Here is a 23,863-nt window from a genome sequence, read left to right as displayed (position 1 = left end):
GGCAAATGTGTCGTCAACATAACGTGGTAAATGGACATTTAACCTTCTCGAGGAGTTTTTCCTCTAGCGAACACGTAAACTTGTTCACTTAATTAAAGCGGCACAAGAGGGATCCCCGTCACTGCGTCACCCTTGATTTGTCGATATAATTCACTGTCATGATTTTGTGTTTTTTTGTGATGTTTGTGTTTTTTTTTTTTTGTTGTTGTTGTTTTTTTGTTTTTTGTGGGTTTTTTTGTTGTTGTTTTTTTGTGATTTTTTGGCTTTTTTGTTTTGTTATTTGCGATTTTTTGTTTTTTTGTTTTTGTGATTTTTGTGTGTGGTATTTTAAGTGATTTTTGTGTTTTTTGTTTTTTTTCTGTGTTTTTTTGTTTTTGTTTTTTGACAGGATTATACGATGAAACCGACGTGGCAGTGGGATCACAATCGATGATGACGTAACTGGGCCACCCCCAAAGAAACGCTTTAATGCGTTCGTTACAGAATAAAGTCAACGAGGAAGATGAAATACCCAGTTACTACAAGCGATGTCAATTGCTGACAACATTTTTGTCATATGTTGAGTACTACAGCGGAACCTGCATTACTTTGTGTTTTGAATTCAAAAGACCCTACGCTAACACTCACCCCCCCCCCCCCCCCCCATGCGGATTGACGAATACGGACAACTACCCTTTCTCGGCGTAAGCATCACCAAAAATTGCACCAAACTTTAAATCAGCGCGTGAAAAAACCGTCGAATTCTTCTCCAGTCGATAGTCATGTTGACGGACGTTGCAAAATTGACCTAGTAAATGGAGGACTATGGTGAAAAGAGGCTACTGATTATCATCGGCCTTGAAATCATTCGTTGGTGAGTGCGACAATTGGAAGCTAACTTTGCACTCCTTCACTATCCTACCAACCATGATCGATGCCACTATCAAACATTTATTACTAATCATGTCACTTACAGCATACCAGCATAACAATATTAGGAAGAAACAAGTATTCCAGCGACTTTTCCACTCATTGAATGTCACTTTAGTTCTTAATCCTATTCATATAAGACTCCATCCCAACATTACTAACATTTATCTTGATAATGATGTCATCAGTAACAACAGTAAGTCGACTCGTTTGATCTAATTCGTGTGTTCGTTGTGAAAAACTCCAAACAAAAACAAAAAAACAACAAATAAAGTCCCAGCCTTCAGATCATTTGCCTCCGGTAGCATTTTAAGCATTGCTGAAATTTTAGGCGTCATTAAGATTCAGGAGTGCTGGTAGCTCAGCGTAGGAAGTCGTTACTGGCAACTCTGAAGGATAAGTGTAGGGAGGATTCCAACTGTTTTGTACGCATCGCCCCAGGTACCGCGGTACGTCGTTCAGTAATAAATTCATTTGAAATAAGCCTGCACGGACCATCGGCGGAGGACAGGGACAAGGAGAAGATAACCCAGCATCCATTGCACTCTGCACAAGTTTAAGATTGTGAACAAGTTAACTTTTAAAACAACTATAAGTCAAGAAAACCTTTGATTTGGCGTTCGCTGATTATGTGTCAGCTTCATCAATCAATCAATCAATCAATCAATATTTTGATTTAATTCATAAGATAAACATATTTGTTATGTTACAAGCTGATAATATATTAAAAAGGCATAATATATTGCAAGAGAGGATATAAAAATTGTTATTGAAAGTTTCATACAAATGGATAAATGTAATATAATACAATAACTAACTACAATAATACATTATAACTAAATATCAACCTACCTCGGCAAATGCTTTCTGTTGTAATCACTTATTGCTTGCCTTATATATCCGTTTTTGTTTTGACATTCTTAGATATTGAAACTTGTCAATGGGAATTGCAGCTCTTTCGTAAATACATTGACACTTGAATAGAGTGATTTAATTTTGCGTCATTTGAGATTATTCTCAGTTCCAAACGTATTGGGAATGCCTGAAGGAGTTAAGTCGTTGGACGTTGCGTCATTTCCCAAAGTTATAAAAAGAGCACAAATGGGAATTGAAAACAAAATTATTCTGTTGTAAAGTAACAAACCTGTTTCTTCGAAGCCTTCTTTCTCTTCTTCTTCCTCTTTACTTCACGTGGCTCTTCAGCCTCCTTCTATAAAATATTTTCAATGTAGACTCTTATTTGATTATCCGTTGTCACCCTATATATTGATGAACGAACAGCCTTATACATTACTTGTAATTTATCTCCTCCTTGACTATTACGGACTGCCAGTCACCGAAAGTGTTTTACTGATTGTAAGAAGTAAAACATTTTTATGATTTTGCTTGAATTTTCTTATAATAGTATTAGATCTTTTTTTTTTTTTCAATCTGACGTATTCTAAGTTGCGTTTTTTCCCCCAATACTCCTTTACACCAAATTGTGTCAAATTTTCTCTGACATCTATAAGTAGTTTTCTCAAGACCCTTCAAAGCGTAAAGTATCCAAAGTTGTACCAGATCACCTTCTATTAATATTTACGCAATCGAAAAATAAAATACGTCTAAACTGACTGGGTGGCAATGTGTCTCTTAGAACGTTTTTCTAACAAAGCAATCACCTTGTCAGGAAGGGCCTTTGTCGTGATTTCCTCCACAATATGGTTTGTGTCCTTTGTGAGTCTTTCCTTTTGGGATGTGCACTCTACTGACTGGTCCCCTTCACCTTCATTGCGAAAAAAAAAAGAATTGTGACTATGACTATGACTATGTCTATTACCATCTCCATTACTATAAGTATTATTATTACCTTCTGCAGTTTGTTTTGCTTGTTCTTTATTGGACGGGATAGGAAGATTGGTGTCGAGTACGCTATCGTCACTTGGACATTCCATGGCATTGGAACCCATGAGAGATATCTTGTCTTCAATCTGATAAAAAGAAAACAACAACAATACAATTATTAAATTCTAAGTTGCGGTTTGTAAACCCACCTCTTTGATACCAATTTGTGTCAATTTTTTTATGACATCTTTACCAAGCATAACGAATCCAAACTTGACCTGATCACGTTGTACTGATTTTTACGTAATAAAATACGTCTAACATGTTTGGGTGGCAATGTATTAAAAATATTCTCTTCTAACATAAAATATCACTTAAACGTTTGGGTGGCAATGTGTCCTTTAGAACATTTTTCTAACAAAGCAATCACCTTGTCACGAAGGGCCTTTGTCGTGATTTCCTCCACAATATGGTTTGTGTCCGTTGTCAGTCTTTCCTTTTGGGATGGGCACTCTAGTGACTGGTCCCCTTCACCTTCATTGTGTGAAAAAAATGAATTGTTACTATGACTATGACTATGACTATGACTATGACTATGACTATGACTATGACTATGGCTATGACTATGACTATGACTATGACTATGACTATGACTATGACTATGACTATGACTATGACTATGACTATGACTATGACTATGACTAATGCTATGACTATGACTATGACTATGACTATGACTATGACTATGACTATGGCTATGACTATGTTTATGTTTATGACTATGACTATGACTATGACTATGACTATGACTATGACTATGACTATGGCTATTACCATCTCCATTACTATAAGTCTTATTATTACCTTCTGCAGTTTGGTCTGCTTGCTCTTTATTGGACGGGATAAGAAGATTGGTGTCGAGTACGCTATCGTCACCTGGACATTCTATGGCACTGGAACCCATGAGAGATATCTCGTCTTCAATCTCACAAAAATGAAACAACAACAATACAATTATTAAATTCTAAGTTGCAGTTTGTAAACCCACCTCTTTGATACCAATTTGTGTCAATTTTTGTATGACATGTTTACGAAGCATAACGAATCTAAACTTGACCTTATCACGTTGTACTGATTTTTACGCAATAAAATACGTCTAACATGATTGGGTGGCAATGTTTCTCTTAAAACGTTTTTCAAAAAAAGCAACCACCTTGTCAGGAAGGGCCTTTGTCGTGATTTCCTCCACACTGCTATTGTTTGTGTCCTTTGTCACTATTTCCTTTTGGGATGCACACTCTACTGACTGGTCCCCTTCACCTTCATTGGAAAAAAAAAAGTGAATTGTTACTATTACTATGACTATGAATATTGCTATGACTATTAGTATTACTATTACTATTACCATTACTATTACTATTACTATTACTATTACTATTACTATTACTATTACTATTACTATTACTATTACTATTACTATTACTATTACTATTACTATTACTATTACTATTACTATTACTATTACCATCTCCATTACTATAAGTATTATTACCACCTTCTGCAGTTTGCTGTGCTTGTTCTTTATTGGACGGGATAGGAAGATTGGAGACGAGTACGCTATCGTCACTTGGACATTTCATGGCACTAGAACCCATAAGAGAAATCTTGTCTTCAATCTGACAAAAAGAAAACAACAACAATACAATTATTAAATTCTAAGTTGTGGTTTGTAACCACACCTGTTTGAAACCAATTTGCGTCATATATATCCGTTTTTGTTTTGACATTCTTAGATATTGAAACTTTTCAATGGGAATTGCAGCCCTGTCGTAAATACATTGACCCTTGAATAGAGTGATTTAACTATGAGTCATATGAGATTATTCTCAGTTTCAAACGTATTGGAAATGCCTGAAATGGTTAAGGCGTTGGACGTTGCGTCATTTCCCAAAGTTATGAAAAGAGCACAAATGGGAATTGAAAACAAAAATATTCTGTTGAAAAGTAACAAACCTGTTTCTTCGAAGCCTTCCTTCTCTTCTTCTTCTTCCTCTTTACTTCACGTGGCTCTTCAGCCTCCTTCTATAAAATATTTTCAATGTAGACTCTTATTTCATTTTCCGTTGTCACCCTATATATTGATGAACGAACAGGCTTATAACTTGTAATTTATCTATTGTTTGACTATTACGGACTGCCAGTCACCGAAAGTGTTTTACGCGTGGAATATTCATTTTCAATGACAAGACGTCACAACATGAAAAGGAACTTGTCACACGTTCCTCTACAAATAAATACGTTTTCTTATTGTCAGTTTTCCTTGTCCCAAGTTCCTCTACGACCTCTATCAAGGTTGACGTCTTCGGAAGAAAATACTAAAGACTCTACTTGTTTCCTGGAGTATGATGACTATGACTATGACTATGACTATGACTATGACTATGAATATGAATATGAATATGAATATGACTTTGACTATGACTATGACTATGACTATGACTGACTATGACTATGACTATGACTATGACTATGACTATGACTATGGCTATGACTGATTATGACTAGCTATGACTATGATTATGGCTTTCACTATCACTATCACTATTTTTTTAGGGATTCTGATTGTAATCAGCACTTTTTTTTTCTTCTTTCAGCCCCCTCAAATTGTCCTTCAATCGGGCTGGGGGTTCATGTCGGACAAGCTTTTTGCATTCACGGTTGCCATTTTGTGCCATGTCTTTTTTTTCAGATTGAGACCGGAAATTCAGCTAAAGCTAAATTCCCTCTCTTATTGTAAGAAGTAAAACATTTTCACGATTTTGCTTGAATTTTGTTTATAATACTCACCCTAAGTAGATCATTATGTTTTTCATTCTGACGAATTCTAAGTTGCGGTTTGTCCCCCAAACTCCTTTAGACCAAAATGTCTCAAATTTTCTTTGACATCTCTAAGTAGTTTTTTCAAGAACCCTTCAAAGTATAAAGTATTCAAAGTTGTACCAGATTACCTAGTATTAATATTTACGCAATGGACTAAAAAATTACTCTTCTAAAAATAAAATACGTCTAAAATGCCTGGGTGGCAATGTGTCTCTTTGAAGGTTTTTCTAACAAAGCAATCACCTTGTCAGGAAGGGCCTTTGTCGTGATTTCCTCCACAATATGGTTTGTGTCCTTTGTCACTATTTCCTTTTGGGATGCGCGCTCTAGTGACTGGTCCCCTTCACCTTCATTTAAAAAAAAATGAATCGTTACTATTACTATGACTATGACTATGACTATGACTATGACTATGACCATCACCATTACCATTACCATTACCATTACCATTACCGTTACGGTTACTGTTACCGTTACTATTACTATTACTATTACTATTACTATTACTATTACTATTACTATTACTATTACTATTACTATTACTATTACTATTACTATTACTATTACTATTACTATTACTATTACTATTACTATTACTATTACTATTACTATTACTATTACTATTACTATTAATATCTATGACTATGGCTATGTCTATGACTATCTCTATTACCATCTCCATTACTATAAGTATTATTATTACCTTCTGCAGTTGGTTTTGCTAGTTCTTTATTGGACGGGATAGGAAGATTGGTGTCGAGTACGTTATCGTCACTTGGACATGGCATGGCATTGGAACCCATGAGAGAAATTTTGTCTTCAATCTGATAAAAAGAAAACAAACAATACAGTTATTAAATTCTAAGTTGCGGTTTGTAACCCCACCTTTTTGAGACCAAATTATGTCAAGTTTTGTATGACATGTTTACGAAGCATAACGAATCCAAACTTGACCTGATCACGTTGTACTGATTTTTACGCAATGGATTAAAAATATACTCTTTTAACATAAAATATCTCTAAAACGTTTGGGTAGCAATGTGTCCTTTATAACGTTTTTCTAACAAAGCTATCACCTTGTCACGAAGGGTCTTTGTCGTGATTTCCTCCACGCTATGGTTTGTGTCCTTTGTCACTGTTTCCTTTTGGAAAAGAGTCACTGCGCACTCTACTGACTGGTCCCCTTCGCCTTCATTACGGAAAGAAAATGAATTGTTACTATTACTATGACTATGACTATGACTGTTACTGTTACCATCACCATAATTATCACTATTAGTATAGGTATTATTATCACCTTCGGCAGTTTGCTCTGCTTGTTCTTTATTGGTTTGGATAGGAAGATTGTTACTATTACTATTACTATTACTATTACTATTACTATTATTATTACTATTACTATTACTATTACTATTACTATTACTATGACTATGACTATGACTATGACTATGACTATGACTATGACTATGACTATGACTATGACTATTACTATTACTATTACTATGAGTATGACTATGACTATGACTATGACTATGACTATGACTATGACTATGACTATGACTATGACTATGACTATGACTATGACTATTACTATTACTATTACTATTACTATCTACTGACTGGTCATTGTCCTTAATTTCTCTAGTCTGTGACCGTTCACCTACAATTGTAGGTGAAGGGTCACAGACTAGAGAAATTAAGGACAATGTTTAGTACTGACTCGACTTTCTCCTGCATTGCTGTAGCCGTTTCCCCGTGAACTGCATTGCGAAGAAAAAAATGCTTTTTTTTTACTATAACGATTACAATTATTACTACGTTATAACTATTGTTTTTGCTGTTCCTATTACTTTTACTGTTTCTATAATTGTTACCATTACTATTGCCAGGACTATTAGTATTAAGATTTACGTTACTAGTACTATATACCATTACTATAAGCATTACTATTACTGTTACTATTACCTTCGATTTCTGGAGTTCCATTTAGGTTCTCTTCATTGGACAGGTTAAGGTGATTAGTTTCGGGTAGGCTTTCGCCATCAGTTACAATTTCTATTGTATTTAAACACTCAAGAGAGGAGGCCTTGTCAGTCTGAAAAAAAAAGAACGTAGTCTTTTTTTTTTACAAAAAATTTCTTTCCAAAGCCTCGCGAGACAGTGCACTTCATTCTGCTTAGTATTCAGTCTTGATTTCACTTTTATGTGCCCTGCTAAATTCTTGGTGGGGGTGTGTCATAGCGCATTTTGGAAACATCTTATCCCATTTAGACTACATTAAGTCGTGTTTTGCCTGTCCGTTTTCAACTCCAAACCCACATACACGTGTTTGGTCCTCGAAGCTATAACACAGGTTTTTTCGTGAAACAAATGTTTTATACATCAAATCTGTGGAATGGTTTTCCTGAAAAGTCAACAGAAAACTGAGCCGTAATGGACTGAAGTACACGAAAGTGAGCAGGTTGTGAACTTTTTAACTTGCAACAAAACCTTCTCCTGTCGACTAGTCTTGTTTTAGTGAGGTATACTGTGCTCTACTGGCACAGGTATCAGGTTAAATAAAACTGTGGTGTTTGTGCTTTAACCAATAAAGCGAAAGTGTTCTGACAAGTCGTGTGCGAATATAGCAGTCCTACAAGGAGTGAAAACACACCGTGATTTCGGTCAAGACCCAGTGATTCCACGCGGGGTTATAAAGTTATGTACTGCCTTTAGTTAGTACTACAAACGGTGCAAAATTTATCAACAGAAGGATTAAGTGGCTCTTAACCGACGCACTCAGCTATTCTTACTTAAGCGTGGTCTCCTCAGGGTTTCAGTTGTTTCTCTCTTTCTATGCTTCTCTGTTTTTCTGTTAGTCTGTTTGTCTTTTTACCTGAGCCTTTGCTAGAAGACACGCTGCAGGTTTTAGTTTTTTGTCTGTTATGAGTACGCGGCTGAGTTGTTATACAACAAAAAAGCCACAGATGATTTCAGGACAAAAAAGGAAAAGAGAAAAAAAAACGAAGCAGAATTAAACAGGGGAAAGAACTGCCCGTGGGAGTGGATTTCGAAATTATAAGAAAATGCGAAGTTGAAGAAAGAGACGATTAGAAATGAGAAATTACAGACTGCAATTTGTGTTTCTACATGAAATATAGGAAACGCGCGCGAGCAATTTTTGTGTCCTAGGAAGAACTGAGATAACGGGCAAAATGTTGGACTATTCTTGTAACTTATTTGATCTCATTTGCCTATCTCCATTAAGGTCCCGTTGGCATCCATCCATTCTCGTTTGAGAACAGACATTTTTTCCTCCGTTTTAAAAAATTTAGCGCAAACTAAGGCAAATTATCTGAAACCACTGTACTAGTTTTTAGAACTTTCACCGAAGAAAACGCGAAAAATTCAGATGAAAGTGTAGATTTTCACGGATAATAATTACGTCATAGAATAGGATTTCGCCAAGATCGCTTTTTGGGCATGCGTGAACTTGTTTGCGCGAAGTAGCCGAGATCGCGTTTTCCATGAGCTTGCGTCAACTCGCGCGCGCACATCACTTAAGCCTACATCATTAGTGCGAGAGCAATCCAGAAAAAAGGAATAGTACTCCACATCTACTCCTTTTTATAACATAGCGCGCGTGCATCCTAATATAATTCCTATTGGCGTCACCATGGTACATTTCTCATTAGTATAATTACTCAGGTGATTATAGAGATTCTGTTGATCTGATTGGTCGAGGATTGCGTCATATCCTGCTATAATCACCTCGCGCGAGGTGATTATAGCGGGAGCACTAACTTTCAAAATGGCCGCTTAGCTATTTGTTGACATTTCTGAAAAAGAAGTAAATAGGATGAAAGAAAATGCAATTCCGAAGGGTACTAAAGTTGCAGCTAAGTCCGAGGTGATCCTTTTCGAAGGCAAGAGATGAAAATTTTGCTAATTGTAATAAAAACCCTTGTAATTTGCATGTTGTCGATCTCGATGACTTAAAATGAAGACAACAAATTAAGTTAAATTCGAGCAAGATTTTCTTTATTAACAGAATGATTTCACAAACAAAACGAGTTTAAGACAGAATTTGAAAGCATGGAAGTAAACAAGATGAATAAATGTCTCTGTAAGTTTTACGTTTCAGTGACGAGAAAAGAAAACAGTTTTTATAATCTGAAAACTAGTTTGTTGTCAGTTCGAGCGGCTCTCGACCACCATCTAAAGTCACCGCCTCACAACAAAATATTTTCATCTGCGACAACCGTGTACTTGTTTAGTGAAGCCAACAAATGACTTAATTCCTACCTGAAGCAGCTTATCTCCCATGTAATTTATAAACGTCCGTTACACGGCGAAGCCATCATGTCAACAAGAAATTGTGCAATAAAATGCTATCGCTAACACTTGTGATCCCGGCTCGAGTTTTACACCAAACAGCCTGGTTCATCTCCATCTATTTTGGTAAACGGGTCGGAGAAACCCAACATTCATTCACAGAAGTCAGTGCTTCGTCTCAATGAAACGGCAGTTTAAGAATACTGACATTCTGCTTGAGGCCGTTAGCAGTTTATCGATTGCGCATGTGATTTCGATTGAGCTTGTGATCGGCAGACTGCGCGTCTCTGTTCATTGACGCGTGACGATTTGAAACAAACAAACCAAACCGACATTTTTCAGACGGTACTTGTTTTTCTCTGATAATCACCTGACTAATTACACTAAAACAATTATTCGCCTCAGGCTCAGTAAATATTGGTGAATATTCCCCTCGACTTCGTCTCGGGGAATATTCACCAATATTTACTTCGCCTTCGGCGAATAATTGTTAAACATACGCACGGCCGTGCGTCCATCCGATGACGTGTGCAGGTCAGATGGGGGAAGCATGCGCGCGCTGTGTTATTAAAAAAACTTTTATTTTTTACTCAAGAAGCTAGAGTTGCTCTCGGCTACGCCTCGAGCAACTCTTACGCTTCTCTCGTGCTCTCCAAACTTCCCGCGTGCATCCATAACTCGATATACGCACGCTAAGCATGAACCAATTCTTAAGTGTTTTTTTCCTGGAATATTTTCGGATTTTATTTGTTTTCTCTTCAAGATTTTACCAGCAACACATCACTTTCATAGTTCAAGTGAGGTTCTGCGTAGAATCAAAACTGGTCTAATAAGATGTTTAGCAAAATGGTAAATGGATCGAAATTCACCATGTTTGCCATTTTTAGAAAGAAGATTAGGTTTGCCTTTATAGGACGGGACGGGATGATTCTTCGATGATTCAAATTTGTCCTGCGTTTGACGGAAGATCACTGTACCGTTTGCAATCATTTTTAGCCCATGATTTGTAGGATCAGTTTAAACGTTTGTTAACCGAAAACAGCTCGCGGAAAGTTAATATTTCACGTGCGTCAGAAATAACCGGAGACTTGGGTAGTTAGGCAAACGCTGAGCAGTATAAAAAGAGAAATAATGCTGTTGCGACACACGCGCGTACTTGACAGACGTTCGCTCTCGATGAACCAAAGTCAGAGGAACACTGTTCGTGTGATTTGTATTTCTCAAACATTTAAAAGAAATTCCCTTCAAGATCGATGGCTGACCGAAATGAAAATAACGCATGGTGTTCGCTAACAGTAAACGCCTGGGTGTCCAGAAGGCTTTTCTCGATGAGGACAGACAATCCCCTGAATAACGCACTCAAGAGACACAGAACCTCTTCAGTTGTACCAGCCGACTGTTTTTTTCGCGCAAACACTGTTGACTGTTTCCCAATTGTCGATCAACTGTTGGTCGACTGTCGGCCAGCTGTCGGTCGACTGTCGGCCGACAGTTGGCCGACATTCGACATTCGACCGAGAGTCGGTGGAGATGAGCTGTTCTTCACTTTTACCCAACAAATTTTCCTATTTTCACTTTCGAATGTGACTGCTGTTTCCTTTACTACTCTCCTTTTTGTCTCATTTTCACAAGAAAATCCTTTCCACTTACCTCGTTGGTGAGTTCAAGTGACTCCTGATTAACGGCAGTGCTAAAAGAAAAAATAAAGCGAAGTTGATCAAAATTGCAATCAATGATGGAAGTAAGCAAAGTTCGATCAATGGTGTATTTTTCTCAGTAGTCTAAAGAAACTCCAAGATAATCATCCAAAGGAAATTGATTTGATTGGGTGACAAGATGTTTTGTCGTCGTATCATGTCCGCGTCTTCAACAAAATTTTTTGTTATCAAACAATACCTTTCCTGGTAAGATCCTGATTGTGCCGACTCTTCATTTTCTGGAAAGCAGTAGTCATATATCGCTTTGGCGGCCATAAAGGTCCCCCAAAAGGCGCCAATGATCGGCATTACTGAAACATTCCGATCAGTGATTTGATGATTACTTTGATATTACGTCACAAAGGGTTGTTAGCAACTAATATGATAACCAGCTCAGCCGGTATTAATTATATTTAATGATTTATTAGCAGCTTCTTACCTTTGTACAAGTGATCACAAGTGGTTGTCTTGTCTCTGGACTCACTGAATTTTGAAGCGGACATAGCGTATTTACTCGGATAAAATAAATAAGTCCACAAACAACCTTCGGAAAACTTAATACGTTTCTTCAGAATTTTAAATCCAGAAACACAAATCACCAATCAGAGCGTGCTATTAGCAAAACGCTTTTAGCACCTGCAGGATTTTTGTTCAGACTTCAAACCTCATAAAACAGTACATACGGCCTTACGACCGGCCGTACCGAAAAAGATGGCGACTGGTACATTTACCCATAATTCTTAGTGTACGAAAACCCTACAAACGCTCATAAAATGGACAGAAAAGTTCTAAAAACTTTAAAACTGGCATGAGAAACAGGAATGCATGGGAAAATGAAAGTCTAAAATGCTGGAGTGAACTGACGAACTTTCACACCAGAAAAAAAGATCTAAATCTCTTCCATTTCAATGCAACATTTTTCTTGGTAGAAATCACAATATACTGAATGGGTTGAACGAACAACAATCTCTAGAGGATGGTTTTGTACATGTCAGGACTGTGACATTCTAAATAGAAGAAAGATCCTCGCAGTTATGTAAGTAACTTAGTAGTTACGAAAGAAAGGTATATCACGAACTCATAATATGACCAGCTCCCAGTTGGCTTGATAGCTCAGTTGGTAAAGCACTTTACAGGCTGGCATCGCATAGGTCATGGGTTCGAAGACTTTATTTCAGGCTTTCTTTTCGCAACTAATTAAAATAACCTCGACGATCTTTCCTCTATTTTATCTTTCACTCGCAGTTCAAACATATGTTTCATATATTCAAAACTGTGACATTCTGTATTTATAAACGTAGGATTTTTCAAAAATGACTTTTTTTGTTGCTGTTTACACTACGGGAAGATAATCATGTATCGATGTGTACAAACAGGTGCGGATTAAACCTTACTTCACACCCCTATCCCCATCACTCAATGTTTCTTTGAAGGTCGGTGGGTTGTTCAGTCATAGGTTCTTGGCCTCGCTTGAGTGTTGGAACAAAGGGAGCAACTAGGGCCAGGGAGGGGGAACTGGGGAAGGGGATGGGCCATATTGCTGAAGTGTGAATCTGACAAGTTGGCCTCTTAGTACAGGATAACGCTAGCCATTTTGCTCTCATCGTCCCGTAAGAACACCAACTGCACGATAGCTAGCGTGCATAACTGGCAGTCGCTTCCCAGTTGCGTTGTAGGTGGATTCGATCCTCGCGCGGTCTCCTCGCGCTCCCTTCATGTGCAGGTTATTTCCCGTGAGCCTTTGTAACTCTCTCGCACCAGTCTTCTTGGAGTGACTGAACATGGCGGATGGGTCGGGGATTGAGCATCCTTTGTTATGCAGATTTTCTCTTTGGCAATCATTTTGTTGACTGTATATAGCTGTTGTGTATGAAGCCATCTAATGATACTCAGTGGTAAGTTCACGGTCAAAGGACAGTTGAAGTTACATCGCGAAAAATGTGGCTGAAAAAGGACATCGCTTGACTCTGCTTGATCAGCTAAAGATCGAAGCTTGTTCGAACATTAGACGTGTGGAAAATGTCCTTCGTGACGGATTATATACTATTGGAGGTGATGAAAATCTTTGCCTTTGGTTTTCTTTGAGCCTACGACAGTCTGTACTACAAAGAAGTGTCAATTTCGAAAGATTGCTCATTTGTTTTCATGGTTGCCAAGTGCAAGGTTCCGGAGTTTATATCTACAAGTTTTCTTACACCACGGTGCCTACAGGATCGCGGGTATCAATATTATTAGCCTGAATCCTTCAATTCGTTTGTCTCAACTGTTGATTATCGCTTTTTGTGTAAATAGCAGTGAAATGCGCTGTCGTGTTTAATGAAGTCACACATCAAGTTCATCACTGAAGTTCAAAACATTGTTACGAAGTGTGATTGAAAATTAGTTTGTCTTTGTGGATCAACTTATATTTTATCATCCGGATCCAAAAGAAACACCTTGGCAAAAATTAGACCACTTCTGCAACACTGTTATTATGTCTCGTATGCGTTCTGGTTTGAAGCCTACTGTGCCTTCAAGAAATTCCCCAACCAAATTCCCACCTGTTAGGACAGGGTGGGGTACAAAATCTCCTCCTGTACTTCCAAGTCATAGAGACCCAGATTGGTCAACAGATATGGTAAGGGGTGTTCAGTTAAGAACTGTAGCAAAGACACCAGTGGCAGGAAATAACTCTCCAAGGACAAGTACTAGTAGCGATGAGGTGAAGACATCACCATTGCCAAAACAAGAGGAAAAGAAATTTTCTGTACTTCAGCAAAGTGAAAAGGAGAAAGAAATTGAGGTTAGTCATAAATAAAATTGCCAAATATACTGGACAACTGTAGAATAGTATGGTGGTCTTTGAAATTATTCCCATGAAAGGTTTTGTGCTGTGCATTATTGAAATATTTGCATGTGGTTCCAATAATGTACAATCATTTGTCAGAACCAAGTCAGTAGCCAGACGATACTGTCTTGTTCAATGATATACTAGTATATTAAATGGCAGAGGGTCAGTTTGTTATTGTTCAAGCACAAACTGATGCTTTTTTTAAAAACACTGTTTTCATACAAGAGATAATTAATAAAATGTTTATCCAGTAGAGGCAATCTATCTATCTTGAACAACTACCTGCTTATATGGACCAATAAATTGGTCACTGTAGTCACTCAGTTCCCCAATTTATTAGCTCATATAAGCAGATAGTTTGTCAATGCACAGTCTATATACAATCCTTATATTAAACATTATCAAGAATGCAGAGGTTTCAATAAGTTTTTAAACAGACGGCAAAAATTGCAAGGTAGGCGGCTAATGGAAGTTGAATTTTATTCCTATTTTATTAATTTCGGAGAAAGTAGGCAGCGAATTTAGGTCAATTTGCTTGATATAGATGGCGAATTTCGCCTGTTGCCTGCCCTTTTAGAAACCCCTGAAAATGGTATTACAGTGTGATGCGCCTTACCGTGGTCACCCAACAAACCTTTTTTTTTACAAGTTAGCCATAAAATACAAAATTACATGTTTTCAATAATTCGTTGTTGCGTCACTTGCCTGTTGGACTTTGCAAGGAGGCGTGACCGTTAATCAAATTCGCGTATCCTGATTGGCTTACTTGTAGAAAAAGTTTGTTGGGTGGCCTCGGTAAGGCACATCGCACTGCAAAGAGTCTGTGGTCTTCCGAAACAAATTGTGTTGTGTTTATTGCTTATAGTCCAATCAACTGCAAACTTATTTGGAACAAGCTAATCTTCAAAAATTTAAGCCCATGGAGAGTGAGGGATGATGAAGTTTCCAGTTGACTGGTGAATTATAGCACTTCCTCTTTGATCCTATTTCACATCAAAATACATCATTTTTTCTACTCCTTGTTTTGTGTCACTAAAGAAGTACTGTAAGTCTAATATCAAGCAGTAGGGGTCTTATAAAGAAAGATAACTGATGCGTTATCTGTTTCTTTTTATAGAAACTTAAGCTGAAAATCATATCTCTACAAAAGTTGATTGAGCAGTTAAGAGCTGAAATCAAGGAGAAAACTGGAAAAATATCAGAATTGGAGGAGATGCTTAGGGCACAGGTAACAAAATACTTTTACTTCTTGACTGCTGAGCAGTTGCTATGTTTGATCTACCATCTTGAATTTATCAGAGAGTCTCCACAAACCAACAAAATTGACTCAGAAGTAATCAAAGACAACAACAACAACAAACAAAAAAAAAAAAGAAGAAGAAAAATCCTGAAGGGATTTAAAATTATTGTAGAAGTTACAATCAATGAAAAACTTGATACTTTTCAGGAACATGTGAACAGTGGCATTAATGCCAAATCTTTCCAGATAAAATTTTTAAGTCATGATTTTTGGAGGCTTAAAATTAAAAAGGTTATGAATGTGTGGTATTGGCCCTAACCTTCCTGTTCCCCACCATCTAAGCTGAATAGGGTTGAAATCAGAGATAAATTATTGCATCTTAGTCGATTCCAGTATTGGGAAGAAGACAATGAGTTTATTGTTAAAGGAGTATTTAAAAAGGTTGTCTTCCCACAGAAATGCCAACCTCAAATAAGTATATTAGTGCTGTAGCACTTTTCCAGGTAAATGTGGTGATAACTGTTTTTGTCTCATCAGGCAGCAGATTTCGAAGAACAAATCAAGAAATTAAAAGTCACTATTAGTGAAAAAGAAAAGGAAATTGAAGAAGAGAGGAAGATTGTGTCTTTCAAGGATTTGGAAATTAATGAAATAAAGGAAAACTCCTTGAAAGAAAAAGAAGAAATGAAAAAAGAGGTAAGGTTAAAGAATAGTACATTTGTATTGAAGAATCATGCATTCAACCATTCATTTTTTATCAAACAAAAACACAAAGTATGACAGATGTAATCTGTCAAATTTAACTTTTTAGGTAAAAAATTAACTACAGTCTTTCGTTAGACACAATATCCAGTCTATCTGTAAAAATAGAAATAATTTGGAGTAATTCAGATTTCAAAGCCAAATCTTGCATTTAAGGACGGTGCCTACGAATACCGAAGTATTTTTGTGCGGTTTATGAGTATGCGGGAAAAGCAGATCTTAGCAATGGCTCCTGAAATCTAAAAAGAAAGTTAGGGGTAACCATGCATTTTTTAGAGATAATTAAGGGACAAATATTCTAAAAAGTAGTAAAATACAAAGCAATGTACAGTGTTTTTTCCCAAATTGAGACTTTATTATCTCTGAAAAATGCATGGTTACCCCCAATTTTCTTTTAGGATACCAAAAGCACTTACTAAGTTCTGCTTTCTCTGCATAGTTTTAAACCCATGCAAAAATATCACTTTATTAGTAGGTACCACCCATAGGAAACCCAAGTATCTCGAGATGGGCAGAACATATGTGCAGTAACAAAAGTAGGCACCGTCCTTAAGCCTCAATTTCACCAACTGGCCTTCAATTATCTTGCATTTAACACCAAGGCTGTTCCAGTTTTCTTTTTACAATAACTGTCAAAATTCCTGTGTGCTGGTTGGCTCTAGCTATTGTCTATAAGAGTACAGACAATAAAAATGATGTCAGATGTAACATGTGTGCTTTCTCAATGGAAAATAAAGCCAATTCTGCTTATACTTTTCACATGTTATTGTAAAAAACCAAATCAACAGTAGTCTTCTATGGTCTGTACTCTTAAATGAGACCACAAAATGTTCAAAACTTGGCAGTGAAACTTTTGTGGTCTATCCGAGTATTGGCCGACTAGACAACTGTGGTCGATTTGTTTACTAGATGCATCTGGTTCTGTGTGTTTGTTTCTTATTAAATAAATGTTAAGGACGGTGCCTACTAATACCGAAGTATTTTTGTGTGGTTTATGACTATGCGGGAAAAGCAGATCTTAGCAAGGCGTATTGGAATCCGAAAAGAAAATTGGGGGTAACCACGCATTTTTCAGAGATAATTGAGCAATAATATCTCTAAAAAGCGCCAAAATATAAAGCAATGTATGGGATTTTTTCCTAAATTGAAGCTTAATTATCTCTGAAAAATGCATCAGGTTATCCCTAATTTTCTTTTGAGATACCAAAAGCATTTGCTAAGTTCTGCCTTCTCCGTAAAGTTTTAAACCGCGCAAAAATATTCCTGTATTAGTAGGCACCACCCATAGGAAACCTGAGTATCTCGCGATGCGCAGAACGTATGCGCAGTAACAATAGTTGGCACCGTCCTTAAAACAACCTTTCTAGCCCTGAGAACTGGCATTACATTTTAATTCAGAAAAAGCCATATTTCTAAACAGAAGGATCTTCAAGAATCTGGTTTTATCCCAGCATGAACTATTTGTTGTTCTCCTGTTTAAAGAGCATTTCAAATTAAAGTTCATCATTACCTGGTTTACGTACTGCAAACCAGGTCATTTATTGTGCTGTTCCATTTATACAAATCCTCACCCCCCAATGACAGCTGTTAGGTTGGAACCTCTCTCCCCCCTCCCTCTCAAAATTCTAGTTAAAGTGTCATACTTTCCCTTTTCTAAAACAAATTTGCCTGTGAGACCCCTGCTCCCCCTTCCCCAGAATTTCCGCTGATCTTCCATTGAGTGCGTATCAATAGGTAACTTAAGCACAGACGTTTTTGAGCCATAAACAGCAACCGGAAATGAAATTTTTCCCTTTTTGAAGTGTTTTCATGACATCAAATTTGGAAGGTAAAGCCACAGTCACCAACAAGAGCTTTTGCTGTCTGTGGTAAGGAGCAAAACCTTGCCAAAAAAGGAAACATTCAACTTCCGGTTGTCTGTGCTTAAGCTCCCTAATAATAGTTATGATTTCTAGAACCTCATATCACAAGACGTTGTTTACTTTTTTATGTTGTAGTTTGATCATGAATTGGAGGAGTTAAAAGCTCAGTATCTGAAAGAAATAGCTGATCGTGATGGCAAGATTAAGGTTATGAAAATGCACATGGCTGATGCTTTAAAAGACAACTCAAGGTGATCATTCTCTCTATCACCTTTTGCTAGCAAACACACCAGTACCTACCAACAACCAAACCTTTGCCTAAAGTTGTTGTGGAAACACCTAAGTCTTTATATCTCCTAGATAGCCCTTGATGGCGTGAGCATGCTTTCAACACATTAGAATCATGATCTTCCCGAGTTCAAGTGTTTTTATATGTGAAACCAAGTGAGCTTAGATTGATTTTCTATTGGGAACAAAATGACCAGATTTTTTTTTATAAATAGATTGCAAACAGTACACTACTCATGAAATGCACCCCCAGGAGAATATTTTGTGATTCTCTTTTCAACCTGTGATTTAAGAAAGCTTCTTTGAAAAATCTTTTATATCATTTGGCAGAGAGAGGCAGCTACAGCTTGAAGAACTGACCAAAGAACTTAAGAGAGTAACAGAAGAAACAGATGTACTGAAGTCTAAATTGCAGTCCATGAAATCAGCTAATCAGGTGCTGACAGGTTGATCACCTTATTAATAAAAAAGCATATAAAATCTCCTAAATTTGTTCTTTCCCTGAGTCATACCTTGAATGATGTTTACAGTTACTGTGCTTAATTTTGGTCTGTTGTGATCATCCAAACAAAACTTCCCCAGCGGTGGATTCCTATTTAGATCTGAAGGAAGGTGATTCAAGGCTTAGGTTTGTCATTGTCTTGTTTTCTTGGACAAGAAATTTGCTTGATATTATCTTCCATCACCCAGGTGTATAAATAAGTACCAGGAACAAACTGTTGGGGTTGACACTGTAATATACTTCAGATAAGGATCAAAATTGTAGGCCACCTCTCACAGTACTTTCACTTAATCTGAATTTGTAAGACATAAAAGAACCACAAGGTACATAAGAAATCTCTGGCAGTGACCACCTCTAATATCTATCTCACTTGTACACACTCATATTAGGGGAGCATTCATAATTCATTACAGTTGAACCTCCTGTAAGCTACCACCCAAAATGTTTAAGATTTAGTGGTCGCTTGTGGGAGGTGTGGAACCAGAGGGGTTTTTTCCAAGAACAGGTCCGAGAACACATCTCCTAATTGGAAGAGAATTTATCACATACATTTTCCTAGTTACAATACGAGCAGTGCTAGGTCATCACCAAAAGTTCCTTGTACTATGTAATGCTTCTAGTTGCTTCATGCTACACTGAGAAACTGGGTTAGGTGTGGGCCTTCTGTGCTTTGTGTGTAACTTTACTTAGTTCATTATTATGATGCTATTGATCATTTCCTCAAAATTACAAAATTAAGGGTTTTTCTTGAGGTTTGACTTTGGGCCGTTTGTAAGTGAACTCTGAATAATATGACCATGTACTAAATATTAAAAGAATGTGTTTTTCACTGCTAATAATATTTGATTATGTTTTCACAGGGCCAGTGTTCAAATTGTTTTGTGATGGAGAAACAACTTCAGTCAAAGATCACTGAACTTAGAGACAAAGAAATTGTTACCATTGAGATGCAGCGCCTGTGCACAAAAATGGAAAAACAGCTTGTCCAACAGGTAACAAAATCAGCTGTCCACGTATATCAGTGGTAGCCAGTTTTGAAAGGGGTGTAGAAATAGGCCATTAGAAGTCAACTTGTGGCAAGTCTTTGTTCCATGATTGTGCTTGTTAGGATACAATGTAAGTTTTGTCTGTCCACTGAAACTACAATCCTGGCCAAAACTTTCAGGACAATTGGACTTTTTTGCTTTAAAGCATGAAAATTCTTCCCCCCCCCCCCCCAAACAATGTTGAGAAACAGGAGTCAGACAGGTCTGGAAAATCTTGTACAGTTTATTGACTTCAACGTTGTTTGAGGGGGGGGGGGGGGGGATAAGTTTCTAAGATTCTTTTTAGGACCTTAAACTATTGGCAATTGTCTAATTTCACAACAAAACTTTCACAAAAACGTCAAGTGTGCCGAAACCAATTGGCCAGGATTGTAGCCGCTCCATAAGCAGACAAATATCAAAAGTAGTTTGTTCAAAATGGGACTTAGGGTTGGTATTGACTACTAGCAAGTTCAGGGAGCTCAGACCAACCAGTCTGTATGCACGCCAAATTAGAGCAAATTTAAAAGAATTATTTTGATTCCAAGACCAAATCGTCACTTACGCCCATATTCCACTGGGCTCCTCAAATGTCAATCAACTGCAATTTGCTTTCAAGACATTTATTATCAATGGGAGCAAATTCTTTGGTCTCTCAAATTGTAGAAATGTATCATTCTTTTTCAGGATGAGCTTTTACGGCAGTGGGCCAAGAATAAAGGAAAACCTATCAGGTGATGAAGCAGGTATGATGTATTTTATATAATTATATTATATCCCTTTGTGTAGTTTATCAGTAAAAGCCATTTTTGGTCAGTAGATTGCTTTCAGTGTTCTGTTTTTCTTTCTGGTTTAACACCCATCTACAGGTTTGTAAGGCCCATGGCTTATACATGTACGGTCCCTCATGTTGTTTCCTTTCAAAACTATCCCTACAAAATCCCAACACAATGGCCATGTGGATTGGTATGAGCAGGGTTGGTAAGAAGCCATGTGGTCCTATTGGAAAATTACGCATACCCTCCCCCCTCCCCATGCATTGTGATTTAAAACATTATCCCTGTAGCTCAGGGAAAATGGTGAAGCAAGTAGGAGTTGAAGTGGTGCATGGAAAAAGGCCCTAAGTGACTTTTGATCCCACGTTGAATTCTCCCATTGTTTTTTTTACAAGGAAACACAATTAATTTGAAAGGAGAATCTACCAGTAGATCAGAAGTCACTTAGGGCTATTTTCCAGGCTCCATCTGAGTTATTCTTTTGCACTTGGTCCGCATGCCATGATCATGAACCTTGGAAATATTTTCCTGTTTGGCCCTGCTACTCAGTCAGTATCAAAAAGTACATAGCACCCGGTTTTCAGTTTGCTTAACTTCTTGCTTGTTGAACCCTACACTGTTGTTTCTTGGTTTGGTTATTTATTTGACAGCTCTACATTTAACCCTTTAAGCCCCAGTATCATCATACATAATCTCCTCACTGTTCTTGATACATTTCTAATGGTGCAAGTTGAGAGAATTTGATTAAACATCAGGAAGTTTTATCTTTGATGATCATTCCCTTTATTCTCATGACTTGTATGGTTGATTAAATAGTTTTTTGTTGGGAGAAATTATGTGCTGGTCAGTACTGGGACTAGAGGGCTTAATGATGTGGAGGCATTGACCCACACATTTTCTCCCTTTCTTTCACTTTCATATAATTGCAAATCTTCAAGACCTCTAGTTTCAAACAGTGTGCCATCATGTTCTTTCATGTTCTTGCAGGTGTTCAACAGATGGACAATAATATGTGGCATATACAGCTGAAAACCTGCAAGAAATGTTATTGCACTGTCATATTTAAATTAATTATTCATGATGACCTTGAAGTATTCACCACAAATTATTATTCTGAAGTATTATCAAGACAGCTTTCAGCTTAACGTTTCCCTCCTTGAATGTTCCACGAATATATGATTGAAGAGGAATGGCCTCCGATTTGCAAGGCATCTGCCATGCAAGTGTGAGATTTGAAAATTGTGTAGACTTGCATGAAACATCTCCTGACATTCAAAGGAGTAGTCTTTGAAAGGGTCTTTTTAATAGAGAAGGAGGGGTCAAATAGACCTTTTACTGCGTTTTTGTGCTGCCTCCTTCCAGGCCTGTTAGTGTAAATGTGTGAAAGTTGTTCTAAAAAGTAACCGTAAAAAGACGAAAAGTTTGTTACCGGTAAGTTAAAAAGAGAAAATTAGTTGTGAAAACTAATTTGGAACAACGGTTAGGAAGATAAACAAAAGTTGTTAACTACGTGGGCTAGATTAGTAGTTCCTTAGGCAAACACCTTTCAGGTTTAAAGTGACAGGTATTAAATTGTGTGAATGATTTTATAAAAAAGATTATGGGACTGAAAGTTCTTTAGTTTTCACAGCTATGTGGAAATCTTCAGGAGTTTTCTGTAGAAAATGTCTAAAAAGAGAGCCTTTTTAAAACATAACTTTTCAAGGCATTCTTTGAGATATAATTTTTAATCTTTTATGTTCATCTGTCAGAGAGGCTTAGTGTAAATGTGAGAAAAGGTGTAAACCTTGTAATAAACCACAAGCATTTTACAGTGTTGTATTTTGTCTGTCGTCAATGGTGATTTTGTACAATGAATTTTTTTTATATAGGTGGTATTTATAGGGTAATTAGCATGTCAAAGAGATCAAAGAAGACAGTTCCGTGTTAACATATTAAAAGCCTTTTTTAGGTGCCATTTATGAGAAGGCAAAACAAATACTGTCAACATTACTTTCTGTTTGATTAAGCGTTATGTAATGTGGAGTGTGAAAACACTATATGAGAAGTGCATTCTATACTATGAGTGTAATCAATTTTCGAACACGTACAATTTCTACCAATGATCGCAGCTTTTCAAAAAAGTGGGGCGACCCTTAAACCAGGAATGGTGGAAAGGCGGAAAATCATTCCGAATCCTAAAAGACGGCGCGGGATAAATGGAATAAATCAGTACTAATTGAAATCCAAATCGTTGTATTGCTTTCCCAAATCTTAGTTTTGTTTGGGGTTATCAGTTATAAAAATGGTGACCAGCCAAGACCGGATGAGCGACTGAAAATTAGCAACTAAAAATTTATTTGAAACGAACAAGTAAATAAAAGAAGATAAGGATGAGAAGTACCCTGGTTTACTTTCTCCTCAAACAGAATTGCGACATTACGAGCGGCAGAGAAAAAAAACGAGGTTTTATTCTCTTGCGCTCGCTCGTCGCTCCGCAGCTCGTCGCTGCTTCGCGGCTCAATTTTGTTTGAGGAGAAGGAAGAAAACAAAACATCTGGAACCAGTCTAGTGAAAGAACTGCAATTTTTATTATTCTTTCACACTGAAAGGAGTGCAATACCTGCAGATAAGTTTGTGTACTTCTGTACTAAAGAGATTTTGCTGAAGGTAGGGGTAATTGGAATATGAAATAAGTCCGTAAAATTCGTGCCGTATTAAAATTGTGTGGTACTAATTTTTTGCGGGAGTTTTAACTTTAGGGATGGGCCATTTTTTTATGAACAGTGATTTTTGCGATTTGACAAGACTGGTTTTCCTTGTTGGGAACAGATTTTTCCATCAAAATACAGGTAAAAAACATGCAGGTGTAAAAACGTTTTAAGTGTCAATCTATTACAATTACATCTTACTCAAGTGTGGGTTGATTGCTCTGGTAATATTCATGAGAAATATAAACTGCGGTCCGCTTGATG

At 37.1% G+C, this 23,863-nt stretch overlaps 2 protein-coding genes and 1 long non-coding RNA gene across 9 annotated transcripts; 2 read left to right on the top strand and 1 right to left on the bottom strand.

The window, feature by feature from the left end:
• Positions 1–306: 306 nt before the first annotated feature.
• LOC146476617 (uncharacterized) lies at positions 307–1,178 on the top strand. Its single transcript, XR_014865612.1, has 2 exons — positions 307–987; positions 1,028–1,178. It is a non-coding gene; the product is annotated as an uncharacterized LOC146476617 (long non-coding RNA).
• Positions 983–12,144, bottom strand: LOC146476616 (uncharacterized). 7 transcript variants are annotated; one of them, XM_085114493.1, is made up of 15 exons: positions 11,824–12,134; positions 11,578–11,617; positions 7,579–7,708; positions 6,690–6,796; positions 6,317–6,437; positions 5,857–5,960; positions 4,747–4,812; positions 4,289–4,409; positions 3,947–4,053; positions 3,598–3,718; positions 3,164–3,267; positions 2,759–2,879; positions 2,571–2,674; positions 2,054–2,119; positions 983–1,455 (listed from the first exon to the last, which is right to left on the bottom strand). In XM_085114493.1, the coding sequence occupies exons 1-15, from the start codon at positions 11,931–11,933 to the stop codon at positions 1,237–1,239; spliced, it is 1,641 nt and encodes a 546-aa protein (XP_084970619.1). In that variant the 5' UTR covers positions 11,934–12,134; the 3' UTR covers positions 983–1,236. The 7 variants fall into 7 exon arrangements, with proteins under 7 accessions (XP_084970619.1, XP_084970618.1, XP_084970617.1 ...); XM_085114492.1 differs by having other exon boundaries at positions 2,054–2,116; positions 4,747–4,815; positions 11,824–12,130; XM_085114491.1 differs by having other exon boundaries at positions 4,747–4,815; positions 11,824–12,123.
• Positions 12,145–13,392: 1,248 nt separating this feature from the next.
• On the top strand, positions 13,393–22,727 carry LOC146476615 (uncharacterized). Its single transcript, XM_085114490.1, has 8 exons — positions 13,393–14,406; positions 15,572–15,682; positions 16,232–16,390; positions 18,454–18,569; positions 18,937–19,042; positions 19,969–20,100; positions 20,821–20,879; positions 21,897–22,727. Exons 1-7 carry the CDS (start codon positions 14,098–14,100, stop codon positions 20,869–20,871), a joined length of 984 nt encoding a protein of 327 aa, XP_084970616.1. The 5' UTR covers positions 13,393–14,097; the 3' UTR covers positions 20,872–20,879; positions 21,897–22,727.
• Positions 22,728–23,863: the final 1,136 nt, after the last annotated feature.

The sequence above is a fragment of the Pavona decussata genome, unplaced genomic scaffold (assembly GCF_977016875.1).
Source record: "Pavona decussata unplaced genomic scaffold, jaPavDecu1.1 SCAFFOLD_76, whole genome shotgun sequence".
Classification (NCBI taxonomy): domain Eukaryota; kingdom Metazoa; phylum Cnidaria; class Anthozoa; order Scleractinia; family Agariciidae; genus Pavona; species Pavona decussata.
This window is presented reverse-complemented; position numbering and strand designations above follow the sequence as displayed.